This window comes from Ochotona princeps, chromosome 16 (genome assembly GCF_030435755.1).
Source record: "Ochotona princeps isolate mOchPri1 chromosome 16, mOchPri1.hap1, whole genome shotgun sequence".
NCBI classification, from domain to species: Eukaryota; Metazoa; Chordata; class Mammalia; order Lagomorpha; family Ochotonidae; genus Ochotona; species Ochotona princeps.
In genome coordinates, this window is record NC_080847.1 from 53657850 (window position 1) to 53685073 (window position 27224).

The following is a 27224-nucleotide window of genomic DNA, read 5'->3' on the forward strand; positions in this document are numbered from 1 at the left end:
CTGGGCAAGACCAAAGCCAGGAGCCTAGAACCCCGTCCTGGTCCCCCGTGTGGGTCATCAGGCAGAGTCCGTGGGCCGACTGTCTCCTCTTCTGGTTGCATGAGCAGGGAGCTGGATCGGAGGTGAGGCCGTGAGGACTTGTGCAGGTGCTCCAGTGCGAGCTGCTGGGGTTTCAGGCCACAGCTGAGTACAGGAGCACAGCTCTCGGGCCCTTAGAATTGTCCCCAGGACTTTGAAAACAAAAGCAGATGATGCAACCAAGCTGCAACCCATTGCCTGTGGGCTTCAAAAAAGGTTGCATTCCACACAGCTTGTAAGCTCCCAGTCAGGTCATGTTTTCATGAGATCTGATGGTTTGTATCAGATTGATTTGACAAGGTGTGATTCTTACCTTCAGATTAGTTTTGAATGTGTAACACTGATGTGAAGTTTCTAAGATAGTCTTTATGAACAGCATGTCACTTATTTTCCAAGCAGTTTTTCAAAAATTTGTTTTGAAACTTTAAAAGGAATCGGTTTTGTCTACACTGTATCCTGGGGTTCTTTTTGTGTGTGAAAGGCATGCATTTTTTCTTGCTGTCTCTTGTCTTAATCTGCTATTTTATGAGCGGTTATTCCTAAAATTGAGATAATAGAGACAGACTTTCGTCAACTTAATTATTTTTCTACATGTATTTTCTTTTTATTTTTTTTAAGATTTATTTGGGGGCCCAGTGCAGTAGCCTAGTGGCTGAAGTCCTCACCCTGCACCCACCAGGATCCCATATGTGCACCAGTTCTTTTTTTTTTTTTTTTTTTCAAAATCAGATATACAGAGAGGAGGAGAGACAGACAGGAAGATCTTCCATCCGATGGTTCATTCCCCAAGTGACCGCAATAGCCGGTGCTGTGCCGATCCAAAGCCGGGAACCAGGAACCTCTTCCGGGTCTCCCATGTGGGTGCAGGGTCCCAAAGCTTGGGCCGTCCTCGGCTGCTTTCCCAGGCCACAAGCAGGGAGCTGGATGTGAAGTGGAGCTGCCGGGATTAGAACCAGCGCCCATATGGGATCCTGGGGCGTTCAAGGCTAGGACTTTAGCTGCTAGGCCACGCCGCCGGGCCCTTGAGCACCAGTTCTAATCCGTGCAGCTCCACTTCCCATCCAGCTCTCTGCCTGTGGCCTGGGAAAGCAGTCAAGGATGGCCCAAAGCCTTGGGACCCTGCACCCGCGTGGGAGACCTGGAAGAAGCTCCTGGCTCCTGGCTTTGGATTGGCTCAGCTCTGGCCATTGCAGCCACTTGAAGAGTGAACCAGCAGATGAAAAATCATTCTCTCTGTCTCTCCTTCTCTGTAAGTCTGACTTTCCAATAAAAAGATAAATAAATACAATCTTAAAAAAATATTTACTTGAAAGGCAGATTTTGTAGAGAGAGAGGTGTTCTATCCTCTGGTTCACCTCCCAAGTAGCTGCAGCAGCCAGGCCAAAGCCAGGAGCTTCACCATGGTCTCCACATAGGTGCAGGGCCAAGGCCTGTGCTTCCGGGGGAGCTGGGTGGGAAGTGGAGCTGCTGGGTCTTAAACTGGCTCCCATCTGGGATGCTGGTGTTGCAAGCAGCGGCTTAACTCGCTCACATCACAATGGATTCTGGTAGTTTTTCTACATAGAGGGAGTTTATGAATTGCTGTGTGCTCTTAGGTTCCTTCCTTCCTTCCTTCCTTCCTTCCTTCCTTCCTTCCTTCCTTCCTCTTTCTCGCTACTGTTTGAAGTTTTACCTCTTCCTGATTTCTTGATGAGTTGGCTTCTTTATGCTACTTTTAGGATATCTCTTGAGGGGGCACAAAAATTTCCTCTGATTATAACAGTTACTAATGCATTTGAAACTTTTGTAGCCTCTGCAGACCCACTGATGCTAGAGGTAATAGTTTTGTTACAGGGGAGTATCATTTTGTTTCTTTAGATACAAAGTTGATGTTTGACTTGACCTGTGTTTGAGCCAGGTGCTCTGCTCATGCTGGAGCGGAACAGATGGGATACCAGGGCCTCCGTTTCTTGGAGTTCATGAGAAACACATTAAAACAAAAAATAAAGCCCAGCCTAGGGCCTGTGGAGACCCACACTGCAGCCCCGTTGCACCTCCTCAGAGGACCCCTTGTCCAGTAGTGTTTATATCCTGCTTCACCTTGTCCTCCTCCTAATTATTCCTTTCCCTGAGTGTGTTTTATACTTTAAAAAAAATACTTATTTATTCTTGTTGGAAAGTCAGATATATGAAGAGGAAGAAAGACGGAGAGAAAGATCTTCTGTCCACCGATTCACTCCCCAAGTGGCTGTAACAGGCAGGAGCTTCTTCCAGGTCTCCCATGCGGATGCAGGGTCCCAAGGCTTTGGGCCATTCTAGACTGCCTTCCCAGGCCACAAGCAGGGAGCTGGAAGGGAAGTGGAGCAGCCAGCTGGGAGCACGAACTGGCGCCCATATAGGATTTCCAGTGTGTGCTAGGCGAGGACTTCAGCCACTAGGCTACTGTGCTGAGCCCTGTTTATACTTTTTTTTTTTAGATGATTTGTTTAGTTTTATTTGAGAGGCAAGAGTTAAGAGACAAAGAAACAGACAGATGTTCCATTTGATCCACTCCCCAAATGACCTCAGTAGCTGGAGCTGAGTGGGTATAAAACCAGGAGTCAGGAGCTCCTTCCAGGTTTCCCCAATGGGTGCAGGGGTCCGAGTACTTGGGCCGTCCTCCACTGCTTTCCCAGGCCATTAACAGGGAGCTGAATTGAAAGTGGAGCAGCTAGAACTCAAACTGGTGCCAATATGGGTTGCCTACACCAAAGACACAGGCATGGCTTGCTAGCCACTGTGATGGCTCCTAGTCTATGCTTGTTTGTTTGCCTCTCCTGTAGTGTGAGCCCCAGGGAGGGACATTATTGGCTGGTGCACAATGTGGCACAGTATCACATTTGCTTAGGGTTTTTTGTTTTTGTTTCATTTTTGTCTAGTATTGTTTTTGTGAATGACAAAGGATGCTGCCCGGCTGGTAAAGCTTCCCCAGCGCTGCCGACATCGCTTATACGCACTGATGAGTCCTGGCTGCCCCACTTGCGCTCCAGCTCCCTCCTGCTAAAGGCCTGGGAGAAGCAATGGAAGGTGGCCCCAGTCACCACATGGGAGACCCCGAGGAAGGGTCTGACTTTGGCCTGGCCCAATCCTGACCACTGCAGAGTGGAGAGTGAATCAGGATGGAAGAGCCGTTTTTGTAATTCTGATGTTCAAATAAATGAACCTTTAAAAAGAAGAAGAAGGAATTTCATCCTGGAGCCAAAGGAAGCCCTGAGTTGCTTTAGACAGAGGTGGACAAGGTCAGGTTTGTTCGGCAGATTTGGTGCTGAGCCGAGAGTGGATTGTGGAGAGCAGGAGGGGCGTGGGTCCACGAGAGGCAGTGGGGCCGGGCGTGCCACTCCCCTGGCAGCTGGTGTGCTGTGTGTCTCAGGGTAGGGCCTGGTTGGTGTCAGTGTGGTTATAATGGCATGCACTTAGGTTATCGTCAGCCACGATCGGCCTGTCTCCTTGAAGAGCATCGCTGTCCACGTTCCTGCTGACAGATGAGAGCTGTCAGGATAGCTTGGCTGTGAGATGCCATTGAACTGGTTCTTATCTACCTGTGCTGCCCTTCAGCTGCAAGACTGGCTAGGGGCAGTGCAGCGCCTCTGGCTACTCTCCAAGGGTCTTACCATGACCTTGTTAATATTACCCTTCTCAGAATTCCTCTAGATCATGTGCCGGCATGGTGGGGGACTTTTTAAACTTTAATTTTGCCATTTTGAGCCAGCTTGTACTGGTGCATCTTGCTGGAGGAATGTGAGCGCCTTTCATTTCTTGTAGAAGGTGTTTGCACTTGCGTGTGCACTCTGCAGGAGAGTTGCGTGTGTTAGGGATGCGTGCCCTTCTTTGCCCTCAGGAGAGCTCACGCTTCAGGAGTGTTAGCTGGGCAGCTAGCATTCTTGTGGACTGATACTGGCTTAGGGCTCTTTTAAAAAAAATTATTAAATTTTTCTTAAAATTAGATGGTCTTTTGTAAGAAGCAAGACAGACAGAACTTCGTGCCTCTAGACTCCACTGACCTTACCATGTTAGATTACTGGAGTGGGCTTCACACCTTTCAAAATGCTGGTTTGGCTGAAGCAGATGGAGACGGGGTGTGGAAGAGCTGTCTGCGTGTGTTGAACCACACCCCTGCCATCTGCCCGCTGCCACCTTGCCAGTGTGGCATGCGGACACACAGCTTTCCTGCTCAGCTGACTGTGGAGTGCCCCGATTGGACTCTGAGCTCTCAGGATTCGACTGGTTGGGGTTGGGTTTTCTATTACATAGTCAGCAAGGAGCGCGAAGCTGAGTCACCTCTGTTTTCTGAACTCCTGTGATGTTGTTACAGCACATACATCTCTTGCCATTTTTTGAAATGGTTCACCTTGCTGTTTTAAATAAGGCGGTGAGCAGAACAACTCTTTACGCCAGAACAACTCTTTACGCCAGAACTCAGGCCTGGGCAGACCTCCCTTGGCTTGTCTGTGTGACTCTTCACGGGATGGAAGCGGTCAGTTCAGTGTGTGTCTTCCTTTGGTGAGACTCATGACATCTTTTTTTTTTTAAGATTTATTTATTTTTATTGGAAAGACGGATATACAGAGAGGAAGAGAGACAGAGAGGAAGATCTTCCATCTGATGGTTCACTCCCCAAGTGACCACAATGGGCAGAGCTGAGCCAATCCAAAGCCAGAAGCCGGGAACCTGTTCCCGGTCTCCCACGCGGGTGCAGGGTCCCAAGGCTTTGGGCCGTCCTTGGCTGCTTTCCCAGGCCATAAGTAGGGAGCTGGATGGGAAGTGGGGCTGCCAGGATTAGAACCAGCTCCCATATGGGACCCCAGCCTGTGCAAGGCAAGGCTTTAACCACTACGCTATCATGCCAGGCCCAACTCATGACATCTTTAATGTCGAGGACTGAAGGGTTATGGTGTCTAACATGGCATTTGACTACAAACATGTTGTAAGTTCACATGCCCACACTTGTTCTTTACTCGTAATTGACATGCCCACACATGTGATCTCGAGTTAATAGCCAAAAGGAATTGGAGTGTTTAGATGACAAGATTAACCACCTGACAGGCTCTCTCATGTAGAGGGTTTTATGGACGTCCCAAAGAAAACGGCTGTGCTGGTCCCAGGGCCGTGTGCTGTACCTTGGGGGTTGGGGAGAAATGAGATCCCTGAGGCTCCGTGTGCGTGTGTGCCTGAGCGGCTTGCCCTGTGGCCCAGCGGGGGCCTGGTCTTGATCGTTGAGACCTGGAGATGTGGAGTTCCGAGTGGCAGCCAGATAGCCGAGGTCAAGGCGATTTCCTGTGGCAGGTGGAGCAACCGTGCGGAAAGAGGAGGCCCTGCCGGAGGGCTGAGGCAGTGAGACGGGATGACTCACTGATCTTTATGAAATTACTGGCCAAGCACTTTCGAAGGAATGGCGGCTGATAAGGAGGAACTAGTTACTATTCTGGTCTGTTATCTAAAGAAAAATCATGAAGCTAGCATTTAGCATAAGATGTCATTTATTAAATTCCTTGTACGATCACAAGTGTTTTCTTAGTTCCCTTTGGACTCGCTGGCAGGACATGTCCATTTTTTTTTAAAGGTTTATTTATTTTTAATGAAAGATTTATAGAGAGAAAGGTCTTCCATCTTTTGGTTCACTCCCCAAGTGAAGACTGCTTTCCCAGGCCACAAGCAGGAGCCAGATGGGAAGTGGAGCAGCTGGGACACGAACAGGCGCCCATGTGGGATCCTGGTGCATGCAAGATGAGGGTTTAGCTACTAGACCATCGTGCCAGGCCCAGGACATGTACGTTTGTAGCTTGAATGTGTCTTGGGTGGTGGATAGGCATTGTGCAGAACAGAATCTCATCAGGGAGCACGTGTGGGGAAGGGTGGGGCTGGACGTGCTGACAGGTCGCTTGTTTTGTCCCCTTCTCAGTCATTCTGATTCTAGAATGGGCCCCACTTAATTTGTGTTGTTGTTTACTCATTTTCTTTTTCTTCCTGTGTCTGGGGGAGGGAAGGAAACAATGGAAGAGACCTCGCCCAGCTTCCCCAGTGCCCGACGGCATCCAGCCCCACTTAATTTTATCTGTCTCCCCCCAGCAGTAGACAGGGATTGGCCGATAGGTGAGGCTCTTTACTGAATCATCTCTTGGTAAGAGCTGGGGAATTAGCCAACTGTTGCCTGAACTTTATTTATTTTATTTTATTTTTTATTTTTATTTTTATTGGAAATTCAGATATACAGAGAGGAAGATCTTCCATCCGTTGATTTACTCCCCAAGCAGCCGCTGTGTGGATCCGGAGTCAGGAGCTTCTTCCGGGTCTCACACGCAGGTGCAGGGTCCCAAGGATTTGGGCCATCCTCGACTGCTTTCCCAGGCCACAAGCAGGAAGCTGGATGGGAAGTGGAGCTGTCGGCACTCATGGGATCCCGGTATGTTCGAGGTGAGGACTTTAGCTGCTAGGCTACCGCGCTGGGCCCAAATAAGTTTTTAAAGAAAAACAATGTTTTTTTTTTTTTTATCTAAATATTAAAGACTATAACCATTTTATGTTAGGATCCCCATCATATTATATAGATAAAGTTGAACTTGCTTCTGTGACGCCACCTGGCCCAGCATGTCACCACCCCTTGACCCTTGACAGTAGCCCTGTGACTTCAGGGCTCCCCACCCTAAAGATGTTAAATCACCTGTTTGGCCGCAAGCACAGGCCTCCCGTGGAAAGAGGGAAATGCTTTGCAGTGCTTGCTTCCACGCCCAGCTCTGCTTTCAGCTGTGTGAATTAGTCTGGATTTCGTTTAGCTGTGCTAGTTCTGTGTTCAGCTGCCTGGGAGAAGCTAGGACAGCCCTGGGGCTTTCGGACGCCGAGCGGCCCTGCCGTGCCCACATTCACCTGCTTGTTCTATTTATACCTGTCCTTTTTTTTTTTGGGGGGGGGGGTCTTCCTTGTTTTCAACTTCATTTGAAACAAAGCAGTTATGTGAGTAAATGTGGAGTCCAGAAAGTGGGAAGGGTTAGTGTGAGTGTTTATTTTGCAGTGTGAATCTTTAGTTCTTCATTCTGTAAAGCGGTTGCGTCTCTTTGTGAAACTGTTGTTAGCTTTGGTTCCAGGTCATTGTAAAATAAAAGCAGACTTTTTTTTTGTTAGCGATTGTGCATGTACTATAAGTTATTACATGTAGCAGCCTATTTTTGGACTGACAATTTGTAGTATAATGCAAATGAATAGTGAAGAGTAATTTGAAATAATGAGCTGAAATGCTCACGTCATCTTGAAGTGCCGCCTGGGGACTTGCGCTGTGCACTGTGAGACTTGACGTGCGGCCGGCCAATTTTTCCCAATCTGCAGAAATACCCGTCTCCGCAGCTCGGTGGGCTGGATGGGACCTCACTCTTCTCGCATATTCCATGGCATTTTCAGAGAACATGCTTTCAAAAGGAACTTTTTTTCCTATTGAGAAGTTTTAAAGAAAAAACCTGAGTAGGTCATGGGTGCTCAGAAGCACCTGCCATTTTAATTGCAGGTATTTTAAATTTAAGTAATCATAAGTTTGAGCGATGATGTATGTTTCAAAACTCAGTGTGAAGTTGGCCTTAATGCCGGGGGTGGTGGAAGCAGAGCTTGCCTGGGTTTTGGTGTGTTGCTTGGAGAACCTGGACTCGCTGCAGTAGCAGCTACTTGCATGCTGAGGCAGCGAAGCTTGTTGGAGTGCCTCCACTTCGGACCGTGCCTTGGCGGGCTTCTGACTGTTCTGTAGGTGCAAGGGTTTCTCCCTGTTCGTCCCCCCTTTCCCTGCCCACCATTTTCCTCAGTATTGTCACAGTAGTACCTTTAGTAACAGTTGCAGGTTTAACATTCTGCACATTGATGTGTGTGGTATAGGCAAAAGTATAAAACCTGTTATCATACTGTCAAGGTGTGTTTAACTCACCTTGGATTCGCATTTCTTTTGGCATGGAATATTTTTACAGGTTATCAGAAATTGTGAGTTTTTGTTCTTTAAGGCAGGAATAAACAAACTCAGCTGGCCATTTAACACCCTTACAGACAGATGCTTTTGCAAATCACTGTCCAGGTCTGCAGGGTGTGGTTCAGCTTTCTCAGCTGGGCTGAGATGGCAGGAGCACCTTCCCAGTGGGCTGCGGCCAGGCCCAGCATGGTTGCCTAGTGGCTAAATCCTCGCCTTGCCTGTGCTGGGATCCCGTAAGGGTACCAGTTCAGGCACAGGCTGCTCCGCTTACCATCCACCTCCCTTCTTGGGAAAGCAGTGGAGGATGACCCAAAGCCTTGGAACTCTGCACCCACATGGGAGACCAAGAAGCTCCTGGCTTCAGATTAGCTTAATTCCAGTCATTGCAAACTTTTGGAGAGTGAACCAGCATTTGGATGGAAGATCTTTCTGTCTCTCCTTCTCCATAAATCCTGTCTGCCTTCCCAATAAAAAGCAAATCTTGGGCCTGGCACCATGGCCTAGTGGCTAAAGTGCTTACCTTGAATGCGCTGGGATACCATATGGGTGCAGGTTCTAATACCATCCAGCTCCCTGCCTGTAGCCTGGGAAAGCATTCAAGGACAGCCCAAAGCTTTGGGACCCTGCACCCATGTGGGAGACCTGGATGAAGTTCCTGGCTCCTGGCTTCGGATCGGCACAGCACCGGCCGTTGTGGTCACTTGGGGAGTGAATCATTGGACGAAAAAATATTCCTGTCTGTATATCTGATTTTGCAATAAAAATAAATAAAACTGTAAAAAAAAAAAAAAAGAAGTAAATCTTAAAATAAATAAATAAGGCCAGACAGGCTGTGGCTAATTAACTGGGAGCAGCCATCCACGCCCCCAGCGGCCTGTTGGTTGGGTAGAGCCATTGACCTGCCCTGTGAAGCTGAGGCCAGGGCCCAGCCATCAGAGAAAAAGGGGGCTGCTGGTGTCTCCTGCTCACTTCTCCAGGCAACAGGATCCACAGAAAGCGTTTCCCCTTCCGCTGGCCTCCCCGGACGCTGCTCCCCCACCACCGTGTGCGCTTGTGGTCTCAGCGTCACAGTGTGTCCTCTGTCCAGGGTCACTCTGGTTGTGCGTGCAATGGGAAGTGTCCCCTGCACCAGGGCAGCTCAGCCCTCAGCGCCGAGGCCCTTCCTGAGAGGTCCATGGAGAGTCCACACGGAGCTGTGCTGGGGGCTAGTCCCACTGGCAGCCCGGCTTCTCTCCACCTGCGCGGACTCAGGCTGTGCTGCTCACGCCTGTTAGCATGTCCACGGCCTGTTGCTGGAAGCAGTGTGCTTACACAACTTGTATTCTGCGTCGCTAGGTGGGCCCACGCCAGGTCAGGTAAGGATGTACAACTGAGCACCGGAAGCATGTGGAAGAAACTCCTTTTTATTTTTTAAAGATTTATTTATTTTTATTGAAAGGCATATTAATAGAGAGGATGAGAGAGAGGAAGATCTTTCATCCGCTGGTTCTCTCCCCAAGTGGCCACAATAGCCAGAGCTGAGCTGATCTGAAGCCAGGAGCCAGGAGCTTCTTTGGGTCTCCCACGTGGGTGCAGGGTCCCAAGGCTTTGGGCCATCCTTGACTGCTTTCCCGGGCCACAAGCAGGGAGCCTAATAGGAAGTGGAACTGCTCGGGTTAGAACCAGCACCCATATGGGATCCCGGTGTGTTCAGAGTGAGAATTTTAACCGCTGTGCTGTCACGCCGGGCCCAACGGTCATTTTCTTATGGCTATTTTCTTAACATATATTTGCTGTATCAGGTTGGTGGTAAGATACTTGTTAACTCCACTCCTAATTATTTAATTTTCTTGTTTGCCTTAGAAATGTGTATTGATACAGCTGGTGAATGCATAGTTCAGTTCTCGATTTTCTGTATATTAGAATAATACAGAGCCGTTTTATTGTCAGCCCTTGGAAGTGGGAAGTCAGGTGGGAGGTCAGCTGCCCTGTGGACGGGGCCGTCAGGTGTGACCTTGCTCTCTGGAGTTAGGGGCTGTGTCGTGCTGGTGGCGTCTGCAGACATTCCTGAGGCGGTCATATGAGAAGGCAGTGAGTAGGATGAGAGTATTGCTGCAGGTTCCAGCAGAAGTCTGGCTCAGAGACAACGAAGACGTCTTCAGTGTCACAGTCGGGTTCAACAAGGTGGTAACTCCTGATGTGTCATTTCTGAATATCACAGTTTCTAATGTTCTCTCAGGTCATCTGGATTTTGCAGAATTAGTTGGTAAAATAAGAACTTGGATACATCTAATTTTTTTTCTCTAGTCAGAAGAGAAAACAATCTTTCAAATCAGACTTCATTTTTTCTTTGGCATGAAAATGAAAGTATTGGGTTTGGAAAAAACTGTTCTGTTGCAATTGCGAGATTCAATAGACTGGAGATGAGTGTCTCTTCTCACTGGAGCTTTCATATCCCTTCCTAGTCCACTTGGAAAATGAATTCTGGGGCCCGGCGGCGTGGCCTAGCGGCTAAAGTCCTCGCCTTGAATGCGCCAGGATCCCATATGGGCGCCGGTTCTAATCCCAGCAGCTCCACTTCCCATCCAGCTCCCTGCTTGTGGCCTGGGAAAGCAGTCCAAGACAACCCAAAGCTTTGGGACCCTGCACTCGCGTGGGAGACCTGGAAGAGGTTCCTGGTTCCCGGCTTCGGATCGGCACAGCACCGGCCCGTTGCGGCTCACTTGGGGAGTGAATCATCGGACTGAAGATCTTCCTCTCTGTCTCTCCTCCTCTCTGTATATCTGACTTTGTAATAAAATAAATAAATCTTTAAAAAAAAAAAACAAAGAAAATGAATTCTGGAAAATTCTTTGAGGAGTTCCAGAGAGGGTGCTTCTTTAAAGGGAGGCAATAGGTGCACTGGTCCATGATTTTTCTTTTCCTTATCCCCAGCAACATCTTATCCCACATCTGCGTATTGCAGACACTCGGGAACAAGGGATGTGATAGTACTCCATAGCTTTGAAAACTCAGAAATTTAAGGTATCAAAATACTACGGACATTTAGAAAATGCTTTTTGTGTTAGCTAGAATGGTTTTCATTCCTTCCCGCTATTGGAATTAAGGACAGTTATGGTAATAGGTATTTTACTGCGTTTGCTGGTGCTCCTATAAATGATTTCCTTATGGTGGTGTTAGTTGGTGGTGTTCTGTGCATGACTGTGTGTGCTTTGGAAGGTGTTGAATATTCTCATGGTGGGAACAGTGACTTTGCTTGTGCATGTGCGAGGCCCATGCCTCACGAGGCATTGCTGATCACTGTTTGCTGCAGCATGGGAGGGCGCCGCCCCCCTCCAGGCATGGTGTGAGCCCTGACAGGCATGGTAACCTGGGATCCCAGTGGTTTTTCTGTGTCCTCGGAAGTATGTGCTTCCTTCGGAATGTGTCCTCCTCTTGCCCCTGGTGTCTTCTGTGGGTGCTATAAAAAGACAGCACTCCATGCCCTGTGTGGTAGCCTAGTGGCTAAAGTCCTCACCTTGCACTCCCAGAATCCCACATGGGCACCGGTTCTAATCCCTGCAGCTCCACTTCCCATCCAGCTCCCTGCTTGTGGCCTGGGAAAGCAGTGGAGGACGGCCCAAAGCCTTGGGACCCTGCACCTGCATGGGAGACCTGGAGGAAATTCCTGTCTTCTAGCTTCGGGTCAGCCCAGCTCTGGCTTTTGTGGCCGCTTGGGGAGTGAATCAACAAAAGGAAGATCTTCCTCTCTGTCTGTCCTCCTGCATGTTTATCTGACTTTCCAATAAAAAATTAAAAATGAATCTCACAAATAAAACAGACCATAAATAAATAAATAAATAGCAGCACTCCTTCTGCCTTCCAACTAAAACTACTCTAGTAGGGAGCCTGAGCCTTAGTTAAACAATTCATAATCCACTCTGGGTGTCTGGTGATAACTTTTTTTTTTTTAAAGACATTATTTTTTTTTTTAAAGATTTATTTTATTTTTATTACCAAGTCAGATATACTGAGAGGAGGAGAGATAGAGAGGAAGTGGAGCTGCCGGGATTAGAACCAGCGGCCATATGGGATCAAGGCAAGGACCTTAGCCACTAGGCCACGCTGCCGAGCCCCAAAGACATTATGTTTTGTTACAGCAGGTATTTTGACAAAGAATTTAAAATATTCCTTAAGTAGTTGACTGGCATGAAATGTGAAACTGTTCTTTATTTTCCAGATGTGCAAAACTATAAAACTTGGAGACACAGGACGCTGCTGTTTTAGTTTTAGCTGTTGTACCTTTTCAGTTTTCAGTGGGTTAGTATTGGGAAGTGATTGGAGACAGTGGTCAGAGCTCCACGAGGCCCTCTTGTTCCGTCAGGTCTCAGCACTGAAGACATCGCGGTCTCCCACATGTCCTGTCTCCCGCTGGCTCTGTGGTCTTCAGGTCACTCCATTAGCGACTCAGCTGATTTTTTTACCCACTTCTTCAAAAAGTTGAACCTGTTTGTGACCAAGTGCTCGGAGTTATTTCCTTTAAACCAAGTGTTTGAGACATTTTAAGATTTATAACAGCCTTTGTTCATCATGCGGCTCTGTTCTGGTGAAGAACCAGCAAAATGGCATTATCCAGACATCCAAGCTGGAGAGGCCGAGACCTGAGGAGCTGGGAGGAGAGTTATCAGGTGCCCGCAGGTTGACTGCGCTCGTGCCAGCTGATTCTTACATGTTGCCGAGTTTTCATTTGCCAGCAGCACTCTGGGTTTGCCAGTTAGATTCTTCATGTTTCGGTGTCCTTCAGATAGCTGTCATACCATTAAAAGAATTGTAATTGCATAAGGATAACATATTTCAGTTTATTTCAGACTTTAGCCAGTCTTCTTTATAATTAATTTTCAGAGAGACAGACCAAACTCCTGTCTATCCACTTACTCCCCCTATGCCCGCAGTAGGCCTGGCTGGATGAAGCCAGGAACCAGGAAGCCATCCCAGGTCTCCCACGTGGTGCTGGTGAGTCATCACCGGGGCTTGCAGTGGCACGAAGCTGGGCCCTGCGTCCAGGTTCCGGAGGCGACACTGACCGCTCCCCAAGCCATTATTTTTATTTCTTGAGTTTCCAGAGCAGCCTGGCTATTTTGCTTATTTCCTTGAAATTTCTGAGAAGTTGCTAGGTTATTATTTTTTTTTAAGATTTATTTTCATTACAAAGTCAGATATACAGAGAGGAGGAGAGACAGAGAGGAAGATCTTCCATCCGATGATTCACTCCCCAAGTGAGCGCAACGGCCAGTGCTGCGCCGATCCAAAGCCAGGAGCCAGGAACCTCTTCCAGGTCTCCTACACGGGTGCAGGGTCCCAAGGTTTTGGGTTGTCTTGGACTGCTTTCCCAGGCCACAAGCAGGGAGCTGGATGGGAAGTGGAGTGCCAGGATTAGAACCGGCGCCCATATGCCACTTCTAAGTTAGTCAAGTGGTGGGTGACCTTGAGAGCTGGCAGACCCCTGATGAGCAGTGGATCAGGAAGGGCTCTGTCAGCTGGGCACCCTTGGCTTCCTTAGGCCTGCGGCAGCAGTCCTGTCTGAGCCTGCAAAACCTTGGTGTTCCCACCGGTTGAGCAAAATGTTCCATGTCTACTGTAGAGTAGTAGTAGGAGTGCTTTGATTCTGTACTCATATTTCCTGTGCAGCTACTTGGTAGGATGCATGCAGGCACGCTTTGGACAGTTCATAAGCATCTTTTCGTTTTGCTTCTATAACCTCACCTGGGCAGTGGAGGCGTAGGAAGGCTGGCGTTCCCTCTTTCCTGTGCTCCTGCTCTGTCCCTGGGCTGCCTTAGGAGGTGGGGGTGACTGGGGGTGATGGCCTGTGGTCAAGGTTTCTCTCTTCCGATAGTCAAGTCTTACCCACTGCAGGCAGGCACGAGGTGTTTCTGCTTGGTTTGAGGTTGTGGGTCACTGGGGAAGGTATGGATGTTTGGAAGCTTTGAGGTCATGACAGGGATACTTGTGCCCTTCCAGTTACTGATCCGCTGTGTCACTCGAAATCCCATGTCACAATCCAATTGCTGGTGACGTTTCTGAAAGGCTCGTGAAAGCAGGTGAAGTTGTGGAGGTTCTAGTTTCTGCCAGACGTAATGACATTCAGAAGAAAACTGTTGATTTTCACTTCTCCTTGGGACCGCCTCGGGAGAGCATCCACGTGGCTGCAGGTGCAGCGGCAGCACAAGTGTGCTTGGGTGTGTGAGTCACGCACAGCCCGGCCGTGGGAAAGGCCCTGGCCGGGAAGCTGTTTACACGGAAGTAGTCAGATGGTTTATTTTCCTTGTTTCAGCTCAAAGGTTGCTAAAGACTTTGTTAAACATCATGACAACCTGTGGGTGCTTCAGCTGTCAGATCCCCATGTGCCACATCTGGATTGCCCTTAGCCTTGGGGGAAGAACCTTGGTTCTCAGAGTGGCTTCATCCAATCTCTGCTTACCTGCTAGAGCTTCTATCTGGTCCTCTCTGTCCACACACTTCCAGCTGCTTTCCCCAGCAATGGCCAGACGGTTCGGGGGAGGAGGATCTGTGCACATTCCTCCCCACCCCCATTCCCTACCCCCGCCCCAAGTCTAGCCTCGCACATTTCCACCCTCCACCCCCAGCCTAAGACATGATCCTTCCAGGTTTCACCCGAGACAGAACTTCCTCCACAGGCTTTGCGTTGTTTTTAAGGCTGGGCTGGGCGGCCTCTTAGGATGTCCCATACTTCCCTTCCTTCCTCCCTCCCTCTCCTATTTCTTTCCTTCCAGCTGTCCGTAGACCTAGGACAAAGAGGTAAACTCCAACAGGGCTGAACCTTTTCCTCTCTGAGCTCAGTTATATTCTTGTCCAGGGAAAAAACCGCACAGTCACATCCTTCAGTGTTATTTTTATTTATGAAGAAGTCAGAAGTAGCAAGGAGGAATGTCCTGTACTCTGCCCAGCTTCTCCGAGTAGTGACGTCTGTCTGTACTCTTACTCTGAATATACTAGTATGTAAATATTAACTTTACTTCTAGGTTAGCTGCATTATAGCCCTTTCCCCAGAAATGCTTCAGTGTGTATTTCCTGAAAGTTTCCAGATATCCTTATATGATCAATTTCATCAGCTTTGTAAATTTGCACTGATAAGACATCCTTTCTGGCCCGTTCTTTTGATATTATTAATGATATCAAATTACTCAAAGTAACTGAATTTAATATACTGAAATTATTTATTGATTTGAAAGAGAACATCCATCTTATATCACTGCTAAAGTGACTTGGGCTAGGCTGGAGAGAAGCCTGTAGCCAGAGGCTGCTTCTGAGACTCCCACTCGGGTGCAGGGACCCAAGGACTCCAGCCATCCTCCCCTATTTTCCCAGGTCATAAGCAGGCAGCTGGATCTGAAGTGGAGCAGCTGGGACTAGAACCAGTGCCCATGTGGGATGCTGGTGCTTGAAGGTGGAGGGATTAGCTGCTCAACCACCTTACCAATCCCAATTGTGTGGACTTAATTTTTTTTTTTTTTTTTTTTTTTGCAAAGGGTTGTCGTTCATCACTAATATCACAAGTATTTTGGTGCCCTGATTGTTCCCACCTTGGCCAGTGGGAGCCCTCTCAAGATGGTAGCAGTGTACTCAGACAACCCGTTGCTTTTTCTTGTACAAGGCGTTTCTGGCCTTTGACCTACCTTGGCCTAGTCTGGAAACCGCCCTTCTCCCAAGGCACTCCCTGCCCTTAATTAGCATTCAGTACACTCTGTCAGGCGAGATCTCTGCTTCTTTATAAGCATATTTAGGTCTCAGTCTTGCTTTGCAGTTGGGGGGAGAGAGAGAGAGAGAGGGAGAGCGAGCTTCCATCTACTGGTTCACTCTCCAAATGGCTGTAGTAGCTGAGCTGGGCCACTCTGAAGCTAAGAGTTAGGATCTTCTGAGTGGGTCAAGGGCCTAAACATTTGGGCTATCTTCTTCTTCTTCTTCTTTTTTTTTTTTTTTTTCCATTTTGAGCTATCTTCTGTTGCTTTCCATGGCACATTAGCAGGGAGTTGGATCGGAAGCGGAATAAACAGCCCAGCCTTGAGCCGGAGCCCACCTGGGATGCCAGGGCCACAGGCAGCAGCTTTACCATCTGTGCCACAGCGATGGCCCCCTTGCTGCTATATCTTTGCCCTTATACTGGTATACATTAGACATATGCTTAATATTTATTGGTTTAAAAAAAAGATATTTTTGTTGTAGTTTAGTGATTAAAATTGGGTTCCAAAATTATACTGATACCTTTTCTTTTTCCCCCTCATCCAGGAAGAAATGGTGGCTGTTCAGCCATGAGAAGTGGTGAAAAGTGACCTCATCCTGGTACACAGCCACCATGGGACCTGGCCTTTCCGCTGCTCGGGCAGCCAGCCCCCACTGATGAGGTCCGGAGGCTGTGAGGCCCAGTGGAGAACACTAACCTGATCTCGGACGTGGCTGATTGTGGCAGGATGTGTCGACGATGATGATGGCAAGAAAGCAAGATGTCCGCATTCCCACCTACAACATCAGTGTGGTGGGATTGTCCGGGACGGAGAAGGAGAAAGGCCAGTGCGGCATTGGGAAGTCCTGTCTGTGCAACCGCTTTGTGCGCCCCAGCGCCGACGAGTTTCACCTGGACCACACCTCCGTCCTCAGCACCAGCGACTTTGGGGGGCGAGTGGTCAACAATGACCACTTTCTGTACTGGGGAGAAGTTAGCCGCTCCCTGGAGGACTGTGTGGAGTGCAAGATGCACATTGTGGAGCAGACTGAGTTTATTGATGATCAGACTTTCCAGCCTCATCGGAGCACGGCCCTGCAGCCCTATATCAAGAGAGCTGCAGCGACCAAGCTCGCCTCCGCCGAGAAACTCATGTACTTTTGCACTGACCAGCTGGGGCTGGAGCAGGACTTTGAGCAGAAACAGATGCCCGACGGAAAGCTGCTGGTGGACGGCTTCCTGCTTGGTATCGATGTGAGCCGGGGCATGAACAGGAACTTTGATGACCAGCTCAAATTTGTTTCCAATCTCTACAATCAGCTTGCAAAAACAAAAAAGCCCATAGTCGTGGTCCTGACCAAGTGTGACGAGGGTGTCGAGCGGTACATTCGGGACGCACACACTTTTGCCTTAAGCAAAAAGAACCTCCAGGTTGTGGAGACCTCAGCAAGATCCAATGTCAACGTGGACCTGGCTTTCAGCACCTTAGTGCAACTGATCGATAAAAGTCGGGGGAAGACCAAAATCATTCCCTACTTTGAAGCTCTCAAGCAGCAGAGTCAACAGATAGCCACGGCAAAGGACAAGTATGAGTGGCTGGTGAGTCGCATTGTGAAGAACCACAATGAGAACTGGCTGAGCGTGAGCCGCAGGATGCAGGCCTCCCCGGAGTACCAGGACTACGTGTACCTGGAGGGTACCCAGAAGGCCAAGAAGCTCTTCCAGCAGCACATCCACCGCCTCAAGCAGGAGCACATCGAACGCAGGCGGAAGCTGTACCTGGCAGCCCTGCCTCTGGCCTTCGAAGCCCTCATCCCCAGTCTCGACGAGGTGGATCACCTGAGCTGCAGCAAGGCCAAGAAACTCTTAGAAACCAAGCCGGAATTCCTCAAGTGGTTCGTTGTACTCGAGGAGACCCCGTGGGACGCCACCAGCCACATTGACAACATGGAAAACGAGCGGATTCCCTTTGACTTGCTGGACACCGGGCCAGCAGAGCAGCTGTACGAGGCCCACCTGGAGAAGCTGAGGAACGAGAGGAAGCGGGCTGAGATGCGAAGGGCCTTCAAGGAAAACCTGGAGAGTTCGCCTTTCGTAACTCCTGGCAAGCCATGGGAGGAGGCCCGCAGCTTCATCATGAACGAGGACTTCTACCAGTGGCTGGAAGAGTCTGTGTACATGGAGATTTACGGCAAACACCAAAAGCAAATTATTGACAAAGCAAAGGAAGACTTTCAGGAGTTGCTGTTGGAATACTCGGAACTGTTCTACGAGCTGGAGCTGGATGCCAAGCCCAGCAAGGAGAAGATGGGCGTCATCCAGGACGTGCTGGGCGAGGAGCAGCGCTTCAAGGCACTGCAGAAGCTGCAGGCAGAGCGCGACGCCCTCATCTTGAAGCACATTCATTTTGTGTACCACCCGACCAAGGAGACCTGCCCCTGCTGCCCGGCTTGTGTCGATGCCAAGATCGAGCACTTGGTTAGCTCTCGGTTTATCCGACCCTCAGACCGCAATCAGAAAAATTCCCTCTCTGACCCCAACATTGATAGGATCAACTTGGTTATTCTGGGCAAGGATGGCCTTGCCCGGGAACTGGCCAATGAAATTCGAGCTCTTTGTACAAATGATGACAAGTACGTAATTGATGGCAAAATGTATGAGCTGTCCCTGAGGCCCATCGAGGGGAACGTGAGGCTCCCTGTGAACTCCTTCCAGACGCCAACATTTCAGCCCCACGGCTGTCTCTGCCTTTACAACTCCAAGGAGTCATTGTCCTATGTCGTGGAGAGCATAGAGAAGGGCAGGGAGTCCACACTTGGCAGGCGGGACAGCCACCTGGTCCATCTGCCCCTGACGCTCATTTTGGTCAACAAGAGGGGCGACCCCAGTGGGGAGACCCTGCACAGTTTAGTCCAACAGGGCCAGCAGATTGCCAGCAAGCTGCAGTGTGTCTTTCTCGACCCTGCTTCTGCTGGCATTGGGTACGGACGCAACATCAATGAAAAGCAAATCAGCCAAGTTTTGAAGGGCCTGCTGGACTCTAAACGCAACTTGAACCTGGTCAGCTCTACTGCCAGCATCAAAGACTTGGCTGACATTGACCTGCGGATTGTCATGTGTCTGATGTGTGGGGATCCTTTCAGTGCCGATGACATACTGTTTCCTGTCCTTCAGTCTCAAACCTGTAAGTCTTCCCATTGTGGAAGCAGCAACTCCGTGTTACTTGAACTCCCAGTCGGATTGCACAAGAAGCGCATTGAACTGTCCATGCTCTCATACCATTCCTCCTTTAGCATCAGAAAGAGCCGGCTGGTTCATGGCTACATTGTTTTTTATTCAGCCAAAAGGAAGGCCTCCTTGGCTATGCTACGTGCCTTTCTCTGTGAAGTGCAGGACATTATCCCCGTGCAGCTGGTAGCACTCACTGATGGCGCTATCGATGTCCTGGACAATGACTTAAGTCGCGAGCAGCTGACCGAGGGGGAGGAGATTGCGCAGGAAATTGACGGAAAATTCACAAGCATCCCCTGTAGCCAACCCCAGCATAAACTTGACATCTTTCACCCATTCTTTAAAGATGTGGTTGAGAAAAAGAACATAATTGAGGCCACTCACATGTATGACAATGTCGCCGAGGCCTGCAGCACCACGGAAGAAGTGTTCAACTCCCCCCGGGCAGGCTCGCCACTCTGCAACTCCAACCTGCAGGATTCGGAAGAGGACATCGACCCCCCATCTTACGGCCTGTTTCGAGAAGACACTTCCCTGCCCTCCCTGACCAAGGACCACTCCAAGCTCTCCATGGAGCTGGAGGGGAACGACGGGCTGTCGTTCATCATGAGCAGCTTGGAAAGCAAGCTCAACAACAAGGTACCTCCGCCAGTCAAGCCAAAGCCACCTGTCCATTTTGAAATGACAAAGGGGGAGCTGTCCTACTTAGATCAAGGCCATCGGGATGGACAGAGGAGGTCTGTGTCTTCCAGCCCCTGGCTGCCTCAGGATGGCTTTGACCCATCTGACTACGCTGAGCCCATGGATGCCGTGGTGAAGCCTAGAAACGAGGAAGAAAACATCTACTCGGTGCCCCACGACAGCACCCAGGGCAAGATCATCACCATCCGTAACATCAACAAGGCCCAGTCCAACGGCAGCGGGAACGGCTCCGACAGCGAGATGGACACCAGTTCTCTGGAGCGAGGCCGCAAGATGTCGATGGTGAGCAAGCCCGTGTTGTACAGGACCAGATGCAGCCGGCTGGGCAGGTTTGCGAGCTACCGCACCAGCTTCAGCGTCGGGAGTGATGATGAGCTGGGGCCCATTCGGAAGAAAGAAGAGGACCAGGCGTCCCAGGGCTACAAAGGGGACAGTGCTGTCATTCCGTACGAGACAGATGAAGACCCGAGGAGGAGGAATATTCTCCGCAGCCTGAGGAGGAACACTAAGGTAAGGCACCTCGCGGGAGAACCGCACGGCGTTTCCCGAGAGTTGGTTGATATTAGTGTTTAGTTTTTGTTTTTAAAGATATATTTGTTTTTATTGGAAAGGCAGATTTACAGAGAGAATGAGAGACAGAGAAGAAGATCCTCTGTCTGCTGCTTCACTCCCCAAGGGGCCGCAACAGCCAGCGCTGAGCTGGTCAGGAGCCAGGAGCTTCTTCCAGGTCTCCCACGTGGGTGCAGGGAGCTGGATGGGAAGCAGAGCAGCCAAACCGGCTTCCGTATGGGATCCCAGTGGATGCAAGGCGAGGATTTTAGCCACCAGGCTACTGTGTCAGACCCTTATTTTGGTTTTAAAGAAAAAGCTTGTATGGACTTTCTGTGCTGGCGTAGAAGTGCTAAGCAGTATCTCCGATGCTTCACTGACAGCCTTCAGATAGTTAGGGCCTTAGGTGGGATGGATAGCCTGGTTTGTCCTTGTCTAAACAGTAGTTATTCATTACCAAAGTGCACATAGTTCAGAACTTGCCAGCATCCTGACACGTGGCTGAGTCAGTGGCAACACATTTGCTCTTCCTTCCTCTGAGCCCCAAAGTGCACGCCTCACTCTCTTCCTGCTGAATTTGCGTTTCCCCATCTGTCTCTGAAATGCCTCTTTCCCCTTGCTCTGTAAAGGTGCTTGAATGATGATGATTATTGACATGCACAAATCAGAAAAGTCTTTGAGTCCATGGATGAAAAAGAGCCCTGCCACTGAGTTATAAACCGGTTTATGAATTTGGATTGCCATCAGCTGCACCATTTTCTCCTGACATGACTCATGCCTGCTGTCACTGGGAGGCCAGATTTTATTTAGGAGATTCCCAGATTAAGAGACAAGAGGAGCAAATAAAGTGTCTCGTAGCGTTACATTGTACAGGGGCCATCCCGCACCAGCAACACTGGCATTGTGTATCACAGTGCAGTCCTGTCCCGAGTGGAGCTTCCTGCTTAGTGAGCTCAGAAGGCAGCGGGTGGTGGCCCAGGGGGCTCAGGACCCTGCCACCCACATGAGACCAGGATAGAGCTCCTGGCTTCAACCTGGCCCATGCCTAGCTATTTCTCTGTCTCTAACTCTACTGTTAAAGGAAACAGGTAAGTCTTTAAGGAAAAAAACAATTACTTCCTAAATCTTTTCTCCCTATTTGGAATAGGGGACAAATACTGTTTGTTTACAGAGAAGGACTTCCTGGTGAGACACCCCCCCAGAACTATGCTCCTTCAGTGATTGCTTCATGTTGCAGCGTGCCTCTCCCTCCCAGGAATCCCTTGGACACACAGTTGCCAGAAACTAGGCAATTACCAGACATACCCAGCTTGAATCAAGAATACGGAGTGCAGGTTATCTTGAGAGCTGACACTTTCGGTGTAAAATACCCACCATGATGGAAGGATGTGGTGTCCTAGAAAGTCCAGTGCGTCCCCTTCGCATTCCCTCCTAGTGCAGAGTGTTCCCCAAGGGTGTGCTTCCCGGTGCCGGGGCAGGCAGGTCCCAGAGCTTCTGTCCCCTTTCCTTCTCCCTGATCATCAGCTGTTGCAGGCGAGCTCCTGTTTGCCCCGCATGGGTTCTCCACGTGAAGGCCTTCATAAGCTCCAGTGCTTTGTTCTCCAAAGCTTGGTAGGGCGCAGACCGGTCAAAAGCAGCTTTTTGTTAGAAGCCAGGGAATCACCTCACCTACCTCCCAGTATTTCCCCACCTCTCCCCTGTGTGGTGATGCTAGAATGTAAACATTTGAACATTTGGGGTTTCTCTTCCTCCTCCTCCACTTGCAGGGAGGACTGTTGTCAGGACAGCACGTCTCAGCACCGCCAGCCCTCTGATGGTCGTGGCGTCTGCTCCGGGGAGCTCAAAACAGGGTGTAACAGTGCACTGCACTACAGTTTTTTTCCTGACTTCTGGCTCCATTTTTCATCCTTACTAAAAATGGTGCTTTTAAAGCACATGCCTGAACAAACCTTGCTGTAGAGCGCAGACGCTGCGATGCAGACTCAGCAGGACAGGCCGTGGGCACACACCTGTGAGGTGGCCTGTCCGCGCTGCAGTACGCACAGCCTGACCAAGGACCTCCCTTTGCTGGCCTGCTGGATCAGAGTATTCCATTCGGGCTTCAGTTCAGCAGGCCACACCTGTTTGAGTCAGATACAAATGACGCTTGTGGCCCAGGCACAACTGAATGCCACAAGTCACTTCAGAGGTTTCCTTTGGAAAGAGTGAAAATGGTGCTGGGAGAGGCGCGAGGCTGCTGTGTCATCCCAGCAGCGAGGAGCGCAGCCGCTGCTGCCAGAGCATTCCTGTTCACACTGCTGTGGCTAACACAGACAGCACTTGCTTCACCGGAAAAGCAGGATACCATCAGGGCCGAGAACGCCAGGCCAACCCCACCAGGGGATTTGGCCTTTGATTTTTATTAGCATGACAAAGCAATTCAGTGTTTGTTGGAAGGGGGCGTGGCTAGGCACTCTGATTTCAGTTGGTCGTAGAGAATGTTCCCTGCCGGGCACCACCCAAAACACAGCCCGTGTCCTTGTGCAGCCCTCGGCGCCCGGACGGGCATCAGACCCACACAGCCCGTGTCCTTGCACAGATCTACGAGGCTGTCTGGGGAGCCTGTGGGTAGACGGCAGAACTGCTTGTGTGCCCTGTGGCAAGAGCCCTCAGGCCATGGGAAACTAGGGGCTGCAGTTGGACCAGGGCCACTCTGCTTCCTCACTGTGGCCTTGGAGATGTGCAGTAGCAGTGCAGGCTGGGTGAACCCTGGCAGCGGTTACCATGAAGCTAGCCCTGGGAGGGAGGAGCGGAACAGCAGCATGAGGTGAGGGAAGACCTGCAGGCCCAAGCTGCGTGCTGCCTTCAAGAAAGGAGAAGCTGGTCCAGCTGGAGCTAGGGAGCTGGGAGACCGACATGGTCCCTCTGCTTGTGTGGCCGTTTTAACCCTGTGTGTTACTAAGCTCCTTTATCAGGACTTGCCCTAGCAACCACCAGGACAAGAAAGAAAAAAAAAGCTGTGCTCTGGGTACTGATGGGAAGAAGAAAAACGCGCCCAACACCCTTGGCTGACTCGCTGGACGAGTTGTTTCCTGTACAGTTGGAGTCGGCGTGAGGCACTGACTGGCTTTCATGTCTCCTGATGAAAGTGCGGACTGTAACCCTGGCTCTCACCCGGGCCCTTTCCCAGCTGAACCATTCAGCGCCCTCTCTCAGAGGGGGAGCCTTCCGCACTCGGCTGAATGAGACTGAAAATCTCCGATTGCACTTCAGTGGGGCTGTGAATAGCTGCTTTGTCTGGAAGGAGTTGTTGTTGCACATGGTCTCTGTCTCCCAGTGCCATGCGTTTGCGAAGACGAGATCGGGATCCGCCAGAAAACGGGCCTGGGCGCTGTGCCTCACAGACCGCGCCTGGGGCACCTCAGCTGGCTAAACCCGCTGGGTCCGACCTCAGGCTGCCAGAGATGATATTATTGCCTGTTTACCCTTCGAACGGACATGCTCTTATTTTTATGTTAAAAAAGGATGATAAAGAATATCTTTCACTCACTGTATCTACCACGTGACAAGACCACCTATTGAAAGCTAACCAGTTCAATCACGCATTGTTTGGTCTATAAGGCACCAAGTAACCAGTTTGACAGTTCATGTCCCCCTCTGCATCCAGTGAATTGGCCTGTTTCATTGGATTCAGTGAATTGGCTGGTTGTTGTGGCTTTGTGTGGACACAGCTCTTATTTTGTGAGGTCTGAGGCAGAGTCGGAGTTTCTGGTGTGAATAAAAGCCAGCTGGGGGATCGCGCTGCCCGCTCCCCTGGGAGAGACATAGCTTTTGACAGGCACACTGAATGCTGAGAGATGGGCTCTTTGTCACCTGTCCCTGGAAGGACTCGGTCTGTGCACCCAAGAGGCTGGCCCCACCCACTGAGCCTCACGGCCACAGGCCGGGGCCGATGTACCAACCTGACCTCAGGCATCTGATTTTTGAAACATTTTTATGTTTTACAAGAAGCACTTTGGTGGCAAGCTCGTTCATTCTTCCTGAAAGGAAAAATTTACATCATGGTGTTTAATGATCACTTGTTTTGGCCTGGTATTGTACTAGGTGCCATAGGTGTAGTAGTTCATTATAGTTTACAGTCTTCCAGATAATGGGGCTTGACATGTGCTTGCAATTTGAAAACTAGCAGATGGTAGGCTCAGGGTACTAAGACACTGCTTTCCCAGGAAATATAACCTTTTCCTTGGATATCCGGGAAAGCTCCCTGAGGATGTGTTATTTAAGGCTGGGACTTTTGAAGGAGGAGGGGGAGACAGGTGGGATTACGAAGAAAAAGGCTTCCTTGGGATACCTTGCAGGAAACTGCAGGGAACTGGACACTGAGAAAAGTCGACCTTCAAGGAGTGGTCAGTGTGGCACTGTGTGAGGTGAGGGAGAGACGGAGTGGGCAATGGAGGCTGCAGACAGCTCGGCAGGGCTCCTGTGCGGATGCATGGGGCAGCACCAGGCCCTCCCACGGCAGGTTCTCCCTGGTGACTCTTCGTCATCCTCATTTTAGGTCGTCCTCATGAGGTTCCAAGAGGTGGACGCTTTGCCCAAGTTGGCAGAGCAACCGAGGGGAAGAGCCGCACTGTGTGAACCCCCGGCCTCTCACTTCCTGTGCAGTGGGGTTTATAGTTGCTGTCTGCAGGGAAGAGGCTCATACTCCAGCTCGTGGTGAGACCTCCGTGTGTGTGTAGTGGGTGGAGTCACTAGACAGATGATTGAGGGTATCTAAAAAAGCCCGTTGCCCCACATGGCCCCCCAGGAAAAGCTGTCTGTGACTGCAGACAGAAGAGGCGTGAGGACACTGCTGTAGCCGCCAGAACTGGGAGAGATGGTTGCGGACTGGTGTCACTGGAGTCTCAGTTATTTTAAGCCGGAAGAACTTTTAGTGTGTTTTGGGGGATAAAAATACACTATCTGCCTTAGCTTACAGTACACCTGTTCCTCAAAAATAAATAAGTAACAACAGACAGCTCAGATCTGGTTTTCAAAGAACAGAGAATTCTCTGGTGCTTCCCTAAGCCAGTGTTTTCTGCCACAGCCTGGTGACGTTGGAATGTCTTGTGGAATGGAAACTCAGGGTTGTTTTAGCTCTCATGAGGACCACCTGTGCTGTCCAGGGGCCCTGCCTGCTGGTGTGTGCGGGGTAGAAACTGACCCAAGGTAGGGGGAGTCCTGATTCCATGTGAGGGGTGTTTTAGGCAGTTATCAAAGTGTACCTGACCTGTTGCCTGCGGCAGCACTTCTTGACCAAGACCAGCCATATTCCAGGCATTTCTTTGTTCCCCATGATTTCAGCAGGATTAGGGATGGTAGGGAAACCACGACTTGATGATCCGAAGTGCTGAGTGGCTGGGTCAGGCTAGTCTGATGGGAGACCTGACGGTCAGGTCAGGCTGAAGGAAGCCAAATCTAAGCATTTGTGCTTTAACACTAGACTTTGCCTGCAAGAATAAATCTGCCTTCAAGTTTTTTGCTGAAATGTGGGCTTGTGTTGTTTTGTTTTTTTTCCAGCCTAAAGAGGGAGTACCAGTTAGTTTAGAATACATTTGCAACATAGCCTAGTAACTTCATAGGGAAGACCTTACTGAAGCTCTGTTGAAAACAAAAAGTAGTAATTGGGCTGTTGCTATGGCTCAACTGGCTAATCTTCCATGTTTAAGCGCCAGCATCCCTTATGGGCACCGATTCGTGTCCTGACTGGTTTACTTCCCATCCAACTCCTTGCTTATGGCCTGGGAATACAGTGGAGGACGGCCTAAAGCCTTGCAACCCTGTACCATGTGGCCAACCAGGAAGAAACTCCTGACTCCTGATCAGCTCAGCCCCAGCCGTTGCAACCATTTAGGGAGTAAACCAGCAGATAGAAAATCTTTCTCTCTGTAAATCTTACTTTCCTAAAAATAAATATATCTTTTTTTTTAATGAAAGAAAAGAAAAGAAGATAATTGGCAATTAGAAAGGTGCAGAAACCTGGGGGGCGACTCAGAATGTCCACTGTGGAGTGTGTCAGTATCCCTGGGGCTCCTACGAGACAGTGTCACCCACAGTTCATGTGACCCTCTTGGCTTGGCTGACAACAGTTTCACTCTTGTCCTCATCCAGATGACACTCTCCCTGTTCCAGGCCACATTCTGTGACTGGGGTTCCCCTTCTCTGTGTCTCATTCACAGTGTATTCAGAAGCCTGAATTCTGCCTTTTGTGTCCTTTATTAGATGTGTGACCAAGCATTTCAAAGACTCTGTTTAGTGCTGCAGCTCGAGTGACCATGTTTTCCAATCGTGAAATGTGGAGAAAGGATGTGACCTGTACCAGGGCATGTGTGGACACTAGAAGACCCTGTGGACACTGACTTGTGCTCAGTGAGGGGCTGTCCCTGCAGTTCCTCCCAAGTACTTGGTCTCTGGGGAGCTGGACCACCCCACGTGCGCCTGGCACGTCCCCAGGTGCTGCCTGCAGCAGTGTGGTTGTCCCTGTCTCTCCTTTGACCAGTTCATTGAGAGTCCTTTGATCCTATATTAGCTTGGCTGCTAGCTCGCTGTTTTTGCCTTGGGTAATTAATTTTTTTAAAAAAGCCAGAATTCTTGCCTTCTAGGAACTTAACCCAGTCTAAAATAGTTGTTTGTAGAAACATGACTGTGGTGATTTCAGTGGTGTAGAATGGCAACAGGCTGGCAGTATATTTAAGGAGTCCGTGGTACAGTAGCTGTCCTGTGACAGCAAGGGCTTCACAGCCTCAGACAGTGTGAGATGAGAGCAACTTTTTTCTTTTAAAGACTCATTTTATTCAAAAGTCAGTCCCAGAGAGCACGAGCGAGCAGGTGGGTGGTTGATCTTTCATCTGCTGGTTTGTTCCCCAAACGGCTGCAGCAGCCATAGTGGGGCATGTGGAAACCAATAGCCAGCAGCTTCATATGGGGCCCAGGTACTTGCACCATCCTCTGCTGCCCTCCCAGGCACCTTAGCGGACAGATCCATTGCAAGTG

The 27224-nt window shown here is 49.8% G+C and overlaps 1 protein-coding gene across 1 annotated transcript in view; it reads left to right on the top strand.

Moving 5' to 3' along the window:
- The first annotated feature begins 16435 nt into the window (after window positions 1-16435).
- The window catches only part of ARHGAP35 (Rho GTPase activating protein 35), a 57100-nt gene continuing 46311 nt past the window's right edge, over window positions 16436-27224 (top strand). The window contains exon 1 of the mRNA XM_004597039.3: window positions 16436-20174. Coding sequence (XP_004597096.2) covers window positions 16491-20174 — 3684 coding nt within the window. The 5' untranslated portion in view covers window positions 16436-16490. The remainder of the gene's footprint in view (window positions 20175-27224) is intronic.